The sequence below is a fragment of the Trichechus manatus genome, unplaced genomic scaffold, assembly GCF_000243295.1.
Source record: "Trichechus manatus latirostris isolate Lorelei unplaced genomic scaffold, TriManLat1.0 scaffold00016, whole genome shotgun sequence".
Taxonomy (NCBI): domain Eukaryota; kingdom Metazoa; phylum Chordata; class Mammalia; order Sirenia; family Trichechidae; genus Trichechus; species Trichechus manatus.
This window is the reverse complement of record NW_004443952.1, coordinates 11,923,928-11,936,245: the sequence shown is the minus strand read 5'-3', so window position 1 is coordinate 11,936,245 and position 12,318 is coordinate 11,923,928. Positions and strand designations below refer to the sequence as shown.

The 12,318-nt window shown below is 42.4% G+C and overlaps 1 protein-coding gene across 2 annotated transcripts in view; it reads right to left on the bottom strand.

The window, feature by feature from the left end:
* Positions 1 to 12,318, bottom strand: part of PTPN3 (protein tyrosine phosphatase non-receptor type 3) — a 101,139-nt gene that overhangs the window by 51,240 nt on the left and 37,581 nt on the right. The window contains exons 12-13 of one of the 2 annotated variants that reach the window (XM_004372183.2): positions 9,053 to 9,187; positions 6,788 to 6,964 (exon numbers count right to left, since the gene is read on the bottom strand). In XM_004372183.2, coding sequence (XP_004372240.1) covers positions 6,788 to 6,964; positions 9,053 to 9,187 — 312 coding nt within the window. The remainder of the gene's footprint in view (positions 1 to 6,787; positions 6,965 to 9,052; positions 9,188 to 12,318) is intronic. The other variant, XM_004372184.2, reaches the window with a different exon arrangement.

Sequence of the window (12,318 nt, the reverse complement as noted above, 5' to 3'; positions counted from 1 at the left end):
AACCTCACATAAAGGTTAACTGATGGGAGAGGTGACTGGATGAAGACAGGCCCGTGAAACGTAAACAGAAGGCAGCTGTTACCACCTCTTAACTGGCTGCTGTCTACTCTGACTCAGGCGCCTAGGTATGTCGGAGTGGGACTGTGTGCCGTAGGGCTTTCCATCGCTGGTTTCTCCGAAGTAAATTGCCAGGCCTTTCTTCCGAGGAGCTTCTAGGTGGAGTTGAACTTCCAGCCTTTTGGTTAGTAGCCAAGTACTTAACCATCTGCACTACCCAGGGGTTCCTACTACCTCTGACTCAAGCTTTATTTCAAAGGCCGTATCCAGGGATTTTTCATTACAATAATGCTCTTTTTCCTAGAAAGTTCAAATTAGCCTACTTTAAATATAACATAATATGATATCCGTATTATATTCATGCAGAAAGATTCACAATCTCAATCTATTTGAGTAAAACACCTCAGTGGCCGACAGTGTAGAAACATACCTATAAGCAAGAGAAGAGTTTGGCTTTAAAGTTGTTTAGGGCTGCATTGCCCAGTAGGAAGAAAGGGTGTTATGGAAGGGAAGGCATTTCAGTGAAAGGATATTTTGGAACTGAAGTTGTGTACTAGTGGGAAATTTTCAGACCAAAAGTGAATAAGACTTTAATTTACTTAAAAGGGTGCTAAAAAGATTCCCCCAAGTAGGGCAACTTTAAGAAGACTTATTGTTTACAAGAGCACCACCTAGTGGCAAAAAGGGACCTGAACCTTGAATGTGAAGAAGTTGCAAATAGTACCTACAACGGTTCAAATGTCTGGAAGAATGTGAAGGGTGTCAATGATGAAAAGCGTGAACAGCATATAAACAAAAAACTGAAAAACAAGGTAATGAAGCAAAAGAGAACAGACTAATTTCAATACAATTGTAATATTTAAAAAAATATTTTTTTAGATTATTAAAAAACAAAACAAAACCAAAAAAACCCATGCATGGTTATCTTCAATTTGTGGATTTCACCATATGAGGTTTTAAAGTATTTTTGTTTGTCAGTAAAAAAACTTAATGGTCTATCTAAGGTAGTCCACAGTACTAAAAATAATATATTCAAGGCCATCATATGCCTGAACATATTTTCTAAGTAAAGATAGAAAGGTTACTTTTAGACACTAATTTATTTAAACAAACGATGTTTTTTGTTGGCTGATCAACTGCAGGCTGCAGGAACTTTCTGCTTAGTGTGGAGGATGGACAGACAGATGGTGAGGAGGACATCAAATAACGAGAAGCAATGAGAAGGCAGCAAAGACAGGAAGGCAGGTAGGATACTAATGCAATGGCCCATGCAACAGACAATGGTGGCCAAATGGGCAGTGCAGGCAGGATGGTGGAAGGGTCAAATTCAAGAGATGCACAGGAAACAGAATTAACAAGGTGACAAATTAGATGAGGAAGGTAAAAGGAAAAGAGGAGTCAGGGGTGACTGAAGTTTCTAACAGGTGCAAACTGAATAGTATTCAAATGATGGTCCCACTCACCAAGATGCAGCAGGAGCCATAGGTTGGACATGAAGGGAGATGATGAGTTGAGATTGGGCTGAGTTGGATTTAAGGTATTTGTGAGACGTCTACATGCAAGTGGGCCAAAATCAAGTGGAAAGATAGGCAAGTTCCAGAGAAAAAAAACACAAAAACTTAATGAATTTCTGTCCCTGGATGCTGTCCTCTGAGGGAGATGCCCAGATGGTATACAAATCCTCTTCCCAAAATCAACTCTGGGTGTCATCCTCTAATAAAGGACTGAGGTACACTCAGAGAGTGGTGACTGAGTGGGTGAAGAGAGGAGAAGGGTTGAAGGAATTGGAATGGTTTAATTTAAACAAGTTGAAGTTGTCAGGTAGAACAGGAAACAGGTTGTATTTGTGTTATTCTAGCAGCATGAAGCAGGGACCTATGGATAGCAATGCTCATGGTGGCTCAGTGTCATGAGAAGACTTTCAGTACAGCTAGGGAAGAGCACTGGACAACTGACCTGTCCAACAACAGAATGGGCTGCCATATTGGAAGGGAGCCCTCTGTCACTGGTAGGCTTCTTAGGCCTTGGATGACCAGATGATAGGGTGGAGGGAATTTTTCCACTGCCAATGTGGCTGGAGAAGGGGATCCCCAAGGCCCCTTCCAATAAGCAGAAGTTTTGAAATAAAAAAGTGACAGCTGCCCCAAATCTTGTGGAACAAGACAAGTTCTAAATTAAGAGGCAAACAAATTAACAGCAAAGGAGTTAGGATGATATGAAGCCTCACTCACTCTGAAGTGACCCATCAAAACAGCTCTGATAAAATAACAACAAAAAATGACTTTTCTCCCCCTTTTCCTGGGCCAGGGATGGTGGGGTTGTTTTGCAACGAAGAAAACTTATTTCTCTGCAGAATTTGGTCTTTGCTCTAAAGGAGGGAAAAGAACATAAAACGGTTGATAGAACCTTGGGAGTAACAAAAGAGTACAGCCTACTTTTGGCACAAAGCAAACTGCCAAGGATTCGTAACTATAATCATAAACTTTGCTCTGCTGCTATAAATATGAAATGAACCGGCGAGTGACTCATCCTATTCAGAAAGCTGAGCCGTGTCACTTTGGGTTTAGAGCCAATGTCTAACCGTGTTCCTTCTTTCTTTCCTTTTAAAATGGGTACAGAACATTACACTTAATTCTTCTTTCTAAAAAGAACCCTCCTCGCTGTCTGTGATATAATTCATCTGATTTCTCTGACATAATACTTCTTTTTGCCTCTTCACACAAATCTGCTGTATAAAACATGTCAAACATTTCTTAAACATTTTGCAAATACTCACTGAAGTACCAAACAGTTTTTCCCACCAAGTACAGACCAAACTTTCCTTCTTGCGTTGGGCAGTAGAGGGTCCCCCGGCCCTGAAAGGCCAGCTGCCTCTGAAGACCCACCAGGAGGCTTCTCTGCCAGCAGGAAGAGGGCCCCTACTGAACTGAGGTGATAAGGATGCCAGTTTTCCAACAGTTCATCCCACTTGCAAAGCACAGCTGCATGTTCCTCCTGACTTGACGCTGGGAGGTGTCTATTGTCAGTGCACCTGGCAAAGCCATGACAAGGAAGGCTGCCTTTGAATCACCATTATTTGCTACTTTTGAAGTTAGCTGCAAAGTAAAGAGTGCCCCAGGATGACACATCTTACAAGGTCTCACAGGAGTTTCAAAAAGAATCAATGTGCAATGCGGAGAGGTGAGTCGGGCCAGAAATTACTTGATCAGAACCTGAGGAAGTAAGTTTTAAATCTTATTTAATTTTAATTGATTGAAATTTAAATAGCCACATGTGGCTATCAGCTCCTGTACTGGACAGTGAAGGCCTGGAGGCATTACAATTCCACACTGTGACTGCAAACCACAGTAGGAAAATCTGACGTAGGAGAAATGTAATTGGGCTTTCAGAACCCTCAGTTCCCTAAACCCTCTTCTTCCAAAAAGTGACAGAGCCCCACACTGTGACAGTGCAATCATAAGGGCTGCTGATGTGCTATTTGCCCAGCTGACCTGGTGGCTCTCCGAAGGTGAAGACTAATTCACTTCAGTGTTCCCCTCAATGACCAGCAAACTCTGCTGCGGAGCGCAGGAATGAATGCATTCCTTTAAGACGTCCATAAAACTAGCTGCCTTCAAATCATCTCTGACTCATGGCAACCCAATGTGTGTCAGAGTAGAACTGTGCGCTGTAGGGTGTTCAATGGCTGATTTTTCGGAAACAGATCACCAGGCCTTTATTCTGAAGAGCCTCTGGGTGGACTCAAACTTACAACCTTTCAGTTAACAGCCAAGCGCTTAACCATTTGCACCCCCCAGGGACTCCCAGATGTCCATAAGTCACTGGAAAGAATTCATCTCTCCTCCACCTGGCAATGACTGTGTAATGAGATATCTGAGGATGCTGGGCCTCAGGGCTCTCAGAAGCCAACCATCCACCCTTTGTTCCACAGAGGAGCAGCAAGATGGTAGAAATGGGAGAAAGCCCATACTGCAAGTTAACAGATGATCCCAAACCCACTCACACTCAATTTCCATTTGAGAAATGCCCTTTTAACTTGCAGACATTCTGGGGGCTTAGTCTAGATAAGTGCCATCCAATGGAACTTCCTGCGATCAGGGAAATATTCTGTATCTGTGACGTAATCATTGAGCACTTGAAATGAGGCCAGTGTGACTGAGGAACTGAATTTTTTAATTTAATTTCAATTAATTTAAGTTTGAATAGCCACATGTGGCTAGTGCTGACTATGCTGGAAACTCTACAATTCCATGATGTGAGTGCAGACCACAGTAAGAAGATCTGACGTAGGAGACACGCAATTGGTCTTCTCAGAGCCCTCAGTCAGGTCCCTAGGATCCTCTTCTCCTTTCACCAAAGTGACACAGCCCTCACTGCAGAATCAAACTGGCTCTACTCATGCACTCCTGCCTTGTATTTCTAGACTTGCTTGTGGTTTCCAAAGCCACAGTGTCACAAAAGGAACTCACAGCCTCCACTGTAGCCTCAACTAGGCAGCAGGCTGCAAGCTGGAGCAAGAGGTAGCATCATCCAAGCTCAGGAGGTCACAAGAAAATAATGAGCAGAGGGATTATTTAACCAGAGGTGTTAAGACCACAGATAAGCTGGAAACCATGTTTGCTGTGTTCAGGGACACAGTGGAGGTAATGACCTCACATGTAAGAGGGAAGCGAGATTTGCAATTCACCTGTGAATGCTCAGTGGATGATCAGAATACATTTAATCCTTTAAGCCTAGCAGCTGAAGTGATAGACATTTACAGATTAAATAAAGAGCCTTCTTGCTAATCCTTTGTTGTTAGGGGAGGCATTATGTTTCTGTATTTTGGGCCAAGTATGGCACTTAACAGAACGGGTGCACAATGAATACGGCTGACTTCCTAACAGTTTATCCTTTCCTATCATATTTTGGCTTACAAAGTCATTTTATGTATGTATGATCTATATCTTGTCTACTTCAAATAACGATTTGAGATAGCTTACCCTGAAAGGTATAGATATAGTAAAACTTTGACTTCATTAAAACAAGAGGAACAAGTTAAGACTCATATAACGAAGTCAAGGAAGGAAGAGAAGGGACTTCATCAGAAACCTGGGCTAAGAGAAGCTACTACAAGTGAGCATAACACATAGCTCTGAGCTCCCTGGTAATCAAGACAAGAAGGGAACTAGTGGATTGTTGTTGTTAGGTGCCATCAAGTTGGTTCTGACTCATAGCAACCCCACGTACAATAGAATGAAACACTGGCTGGTCCTGCACCATCCATATAATCGTTGCCATGTTTGAGCCCATTGTTGCAGCCACTGTGTCAATCCATCTCGTTGAGGGTCTTCCTCTTTTTCACTGACCCTCGACTTTACCAAGCATGATGTCTTTCTCCAGGGACTGGTTCCTCCTGAGAACGTGTCCAAAGTACTTGAGACGAAGTCTCGCCACCCTCCCTTCTAAGGAGCATTCTGGCTGTACTTCTTCCAAGACAGATATGTTTGTTCTTCTGGAAGTCCATGGTAAATTCAATATTCTTTGTCAACACTGTAATTCAAATGTGTCAGTTCTTTGGTGTTATTCATTGTCCAGTTTTCGCATGCATATGAAGCGATTGAAAATACCATGGCTTGAGTCAGGTGCACCTTAGTCCTCAAAGTGACATCTTCACTTTTTTAACACTTTGAAGAGGTCTTTTGCAGCAGATTTGTCCAATGCAAATATGCCATTTGAATTCTTCACTGCTGCTTCCGTGGTGCTCATTGTGGATCCAAGTAAAATTAAATCCTTGACAACTTCAATCTTTTCTCTGTTTATCATGATGTTGCTTCTTGGTTCAGTTGTGAGGATTTTTGTTTTCTTTATGTTGAGGTGTAATACATATTGAAGGCTGTGGTCTTTGATCTTCATCAGTAAGTGCTTCAAGTCCTCTTCACTTTCAGCAAGCAAGGTTGTGTCATCTGCATATCACAGGTTGTTAATGAGTCTTCCTCCAATCCTGATACTGTGTTCTTCTTCACATAGTCCAGCTTCTCTGATTATTTGTGGATTAGACATATCTTATTGAATAACAAAAGCACTCAAACCAGTATGTTAGGAAAGATATATTTTTTCCTGGCCTTGAGCTGTGAGGGGAATTTGTCACATTAAAAAAAGGGGAGAATGGAGACATAAAAGAATAGAGTGTAAGCTGTCCTTGACAAATTTTTAACAAAGAAAATCAGAGATATTCCACACATGCTTTTTCTTCATAGTAACCATTAATTAAAACGAAAGCCCTGAGGGCATACTGTGATTCCAAGAAGGCTTTGTGTGGAGAGATAGAAGTGAGCATATTCCCAGAGATATGAAATCATGCTGAGGTAAAACTTGGAGAATCTAGAGAAATAATAGTCAACACGGTCCTAGAGTCTAGACCTCTCAAATACGGAATGATTTAAATTGGGCTTTGCTCACGAACTAGAGAGGAGACTATTCAAGATTGCTAACAAGAAGTTGGAGAGTAGAAGATCTTTTTTGTAGACAGAAGGAAGTGTAAGCTCTGGACATCAGGCACACAGGCTGTCTTCATGTGGGGGAAGGTAGAGAGTCTGACTACGTTTTGATCCTGGCAGAGAGCTATGCTGGGGAGTTGGCTGTAGGGCCTGGCCCTTGATTCCTCTCAAAGGGCAACCTGGGTCTGTGAAAAATCCTCAACAGTCAAAATAAGCAGATACAAAGAAAGAAAATAACATAAGCTTCTTACTCTCGGAGCGGGCTTCGGTTCTGAGAAACCTCGGAATCGCTGTCTTTTGGGGACAGAGAGCCCTTGTATGTATAAAATACATCTTCGGTCTCTGTAATGTATGTCATTTCATTGGCAAGGTTGTCTGCAGAAGAGTGCCGTAGCTTTCGGATTTCATGCCGGAGCCGAGGACTTCGCCTGAGTTGGGGAAAGGGTGAATGTAAATTGTTAAAAGCAAATTCCATTTAAAATGTTTTAGACATCAGTGATCTAACTTTGTGCCCTGAACGTTCTGGAAATGACCTGATTGGTTGTTATTAGGAATCAAGAGCCAGTTAACTCATTACTATACCAGGAGGATCTGGGAAGGGTGACACACATCCCCAATACTATCAGCCAAGTGGTGTGGCCCTGGAACAGGAGTTTCAGCTTCATGGTTAGGCAGTACTGGCTTGGTTTATGCCCTTTGGGAAGATGATGCATGTTGATTTAGAGTAAGTTATTCTTCCAGGAAGACTGAAGCTCTCAAGACATAGACCATATTGACTGCCGATCAGACAATTTTTCTGATTCACTCGAACAGGTTAAAGGGTTGAGGTGCCAAAGTACGTTTCTTTGCAAAACTCAATCCTTATTTCTACCACATTTCTTTGGGTGAAATGTAGAGCTAGATGGGCAAGGGGCACAGCCCCGTTTCTCCAGTGGCAGCAGCAGCCATGTACCTTAGACACATCATGTCACCTCTCTGGGCCTCACCTGTACCTACCTGCTCCTGAGAATTAATCAAATGAGGCAATATTCTCAGAACACCTGATACAGCACCTGGGTGTTGGCTCCTCCCATGGGTGAACCAGGCTGTGAGCTTTCTAAGTTCTACCGTCTCCTACTTTTTCTATCTTCCCTTTCTTTGTTAGCCATTTCTCCTTGGGAGGGTCAGGGCCTCTGCTATTTGCAACCCCCCTGGACCTGGATAATCAATAATGCTGAGTCTATGTCAGAAGTAGAGGCCCTCATGACTCTCAGGAGACCTGTAAATAGTCAGAAGCGCTCCAGGCCACGAGTGTGGCACCACCTCGCCACGCCACCATCCTGGCTTCTGTCCTGGGCCTGTTCTTTGGGTCGCTGGCGTTGCTGCTTAAGATATTTCCAGATAAATTAAGCTGCTACATTATAGCATAAATTTACCTCTTTAGGACAAGGTGCCTAAACCTTGGGAACCAAGAAACAAACCTATCCAGTCATGTCATGATTTTTAGCACTATAAATACCATCATCATCCCTGCCAGGAGCATCTGGCCCCCAGGGAAAAGTCCTGGCCCAGCGGCCCTGTGCTCCTCCCTCCTCTTTTCACCTCCCTCTTACAGTTTCCTTTAGTCACAGTGGACACCTGCTTGGGAATCTGCAGGCCCACCCTGTCTGCAGTGTTAACGACCAGAAAACCATACTCTTTTTGAAGAGTGGAGTTGGGGGCAATGTTTCCTGCTTGGTTTCCCCTCCTCCCAAGGCCTGGCTTTTTGGAGGCATTTGCAAAAATGGCCTGATGTCTTTGGGGAGCAGGATAAGAATAATAATCCCCCCTGATGCTTTTTTTTATAAGCTTACAAAACACTTGTACATTATTATTTAATTTGTGGTGATTTTTGTAATCCTTTTACAGATAGGCAAACTGAGACCAGGGTGGTAAAGAAACTTGTTAGTTAACACAAGAGCCAAAAATCTGTATCTGGGTGTTTCAGCTTTGACCTAGTGATCTTTCTACTTTGCCAAACTGCCACTTCCTTCCTTTTAGCTGGGCCTATGTGCTTAAAAGTTAGTAGGCAGCTGTTCTACCTGCATTTATTTGCTACTGCTGCTTAGGGTCACACATCCTTACATCAATTCTATCATGCACCTTTATTAGCTTTTCCCAAAGTTTATTTTGTATGATATTAATGGGAACATGAAATTAAATAAACCTGAATGTGCTTCTTTATCCCAGGATAAAGAGCCTTTAATATACTAATATGCACTGTCATTCCAAGAGGGGCATTTCATCATGCTGCAGTTCCCAATTTATTTAGATCAAATAACTTTTTTAAAAAGAATGTCAAAGCATTATTACACCATGGAAAATGTTTCGCTAGACTTGTATACTTCATGGAAACAGTTCCTTCTGCGATAGCCAAAAATGCAAATGTAAACTCAGACTGTTGACCACCTATATGTAGGAATTTATGAAGTTGCATTTTTATTTTTAAAGGAGATAAAGTGCTCATTAGTGAGTAGGACAAAAAGAGGAGGACATACCAGTTGGGAGTAACAGGAGGGGATCGAGAAGGTAGACTCTTGGTTTCTAAATGTTCCACCGATAAAGATCTCCGCATGGCTGGGTTCCACACCATCCCTCCAATCACCTTTTTGCAATACTGGTTATTTACAGACCTGAAAAACCAGATGTGGGTTCACTTTCTACACTGACATGGTCAACAAAAAAGAAATTGTGGCATATGTGAAACAGAGTCTACACACACTTCTTCCCTGACGGACACCTGGTTAAGCCCTTGGTGACACCAACCAAGGTTAAAAGGAGGAGAGATATACAAGTCAACAGTGATTCCTTTTTGTCTTGGTTTTTATTTATGATTATTTCATCTCTTCTGGTGAAAATGCTTTCTTGTCCTTACTACTGCAAGCAGTAAAACCTTGTTGGATTAGAAGGAATTTCAGAATAATATAAAAATACAGTTCAAGCAACTGTGGGGAAATCTCATTTTACTCACACCAGCATGAGTAAAACATTGGCTCTCTCCTTCAAGGTGTCCTCTGTCACCCTAGCTGGCAGATGCTGTCACTGTAAATCAATGATAGCTCTTTGAGACAGGAGCTAAGAATATGGTCAGAAATTATAGTTTCAGGCCACACTCTCTGAATGTGCTACCCTGAAGGTTACTTTTGAATTTTATGAGAATTCAAATCTTAGCTAGCTAGAAAACTCAAAAAATGAATTATTTGAGAGAATGGTATTTGAAGTAAGTTTAGGGGTAACTCAATTCTGGAATTTCTAAATTTTAAACTATGTTTTAGTGTCTTATTAAAACATTCCACGCATTTCCTTGTGGCCTAAAGCCAACCATACACAAAAAGAAGACAGAACACAAAATAGCAAGAATAATACAAAGCACTCTCTAGAATATCAATGTACTAATTTACAATAAGAAATACTGTTGTCACCCTGATCAGGATGCTCATGGTAGCATCATTAAAAAGCTCTCCTCTGAGGCAGGCCTACATCAGAAACCAACCAAAAAAACCAAACCGGTTACTGTGGAGTCGATTCCAACTCATGGCACCCCCATGTGTTACAGAGTAGGAATGTTTCATTGGGTTTTCTGGGCTGTAATCTATAGAAGCAGATTGCCAAGTCTTCCTCCTGCAGTGCTTCTGGGTAGGTTTGATCCGCCAACCTTCAGGTTAGCAGTCCAGTGCAAACCATTTGCGCCACTCGGGAGACATTATCACTAATTGAGAGCACAGAGGAGCAAGCTGGATGATTCAAAGGTTTAATGTAGCAGTTCCTCAAAGTTCGTGTCACAGGTCATTAACAGGCACACCTCGTAAAGAGTGTTCTATCGCCCCATAAGCTAGGAAAATATCAACAGTTTCTTTTGTGCAGACCTCTCAGAGAGTCTAAAGGGCAAAGGTATATGTGTATCTCTAGGGCTTGGGCAAATCACACAACCTCTCTAAATCTCAGTTTCCTCGTCTGTAAAAAAGAGATTATGAGAGCTGAAATTCTCCAGGATGCTGAAGCCGGTTAATGAAGAGCTGTTGCCCTGCACCTCAAACCGTCCCCAACATCCCCCATGACTCCCTGTGATGGATTAAAGATGACTGCAAATTCTCTGACTCTTGAATCTGGGCTGGCCTGTGACTGCCTTGACCAGTAGAGTTGCTGTGCCAATTCTGGGCCAGTTCTGGGCCTAGCCTTTAAGAAGACCAGCAGCTTCTGCCATAGTCTCTTGAAACCCTAGGTCTCTGTGTAGGAAGTCCAACTACCCTGCTGGAGAGTCCACTGGAGAGGTCCTGAGATTACAAGTAAAGGAAGAGGGGCCAGTGAGCCTAGTCTTCCAATCGTCTCATCAAGCCACCAGGTATGTGAGAGAAGTCATCTTGGACCCTCCAGACCAGCACAGCTACCAACTGAATAACGCCGAGAAAGTGCAGCTGACACCACAGGGAGCAAAAGAATCATCTAGCCAAACCCTTCCTGAACTCCTGACCCACAAAATGTTGAGACATAATAGGATGGCGGTTTATTTTAAGCCACTAAAATTGGAGTCCTAAAGGCGCAGTGGTTAAGAGCTTGGCTACTAACCAAAAGGTCAGCAGTGCGAATCCACCAGCTGCTCCTTAGAAACCCCATGGGGCAGTTCTACTCTGTCCTATAGGGTAGCTATGAGTCAGAATCGACTCGATGGCAATGGGTTTTTTTTTGTTTGTTTATTCTGTAGCAGTAGGTAACAAGAATACCCTCTCATGCTTTGTCTGCATTTTATAGATGAGGAAATTAAAGAAGGAAATTAAAACTAAAGTGCCACACATAGAATATGAGCCTAGGATGCTCAGCAGCAGTGTCCCTGCTTTTAGTTGTCTCGCTATGCCACATCTCATGTGGCCTGAGAATTAGGCCCAACCTAAGTAAATACTGTATTCCAATAAATTATTTTCATGACTTGTTCAATAATAGCTATTGAACATACAAAAACACTGCTGTTCTTGTTGTTAGGTGCCATTGAGTCAATTCCAACTCACAGCAACCCTATGTATAACAGAATAAAACACTGCCTGGTCCTGCACCATCCTCACAATTGTTGCTATGTTTGAGTCCAGTGTTATAGCCACTGTGTCAATTCATCTTGTTGAGCGTCTTCCTTTTATTCACTGACCTTCTACTTTACCAAGCATGATGTCGTTCTCCAGGGACTGGTCCCTCCTGATAACATAGCCAAAGTATGTGAGACAAAGTCTTGCCATCCTTGCTTCTGAGGAGGATTCTGGCTGTACTTCTTCCAAGACAGACTTGTTCATTCTTCTGACAGTCCACGGTATATTTGATATTCTTCACCAACACCATAATTCAAATGCATCAATTCTTCTTTGGTCTCCCTTATTCATTGTCCAGTTTTCGCATGCATACGAGGCAACTGAAAATACCATGGCTTGGGTCCGGCGCACCTTAGTCCTTGTTATGGACTGAACTGTGTACCCCTAAAATGTATGTCAACTTGGCTAGTCCATGATTCCCGGTATTGTGTGACTGTCCACCATTTTGTCATCTGATGTGATTTTCCTATGTGTTGTAAATCATACCTCTATGATGTTAATGAAGTGGGATTACTGGCAGTTATGTTAATGAAGCAGGACTCAATCTACAAGATTAGGTTGTGTTTTAAGTCAATCTCTTTTGAGATATAAAAGAGAGAAGTGAGCTGAAAGACGGGGGACCTCATATCACCAAGAAAGTAGAGCCAGGAGCACGCATCTTTTGGACCCAGAGCCGACAGAAAGAGAAA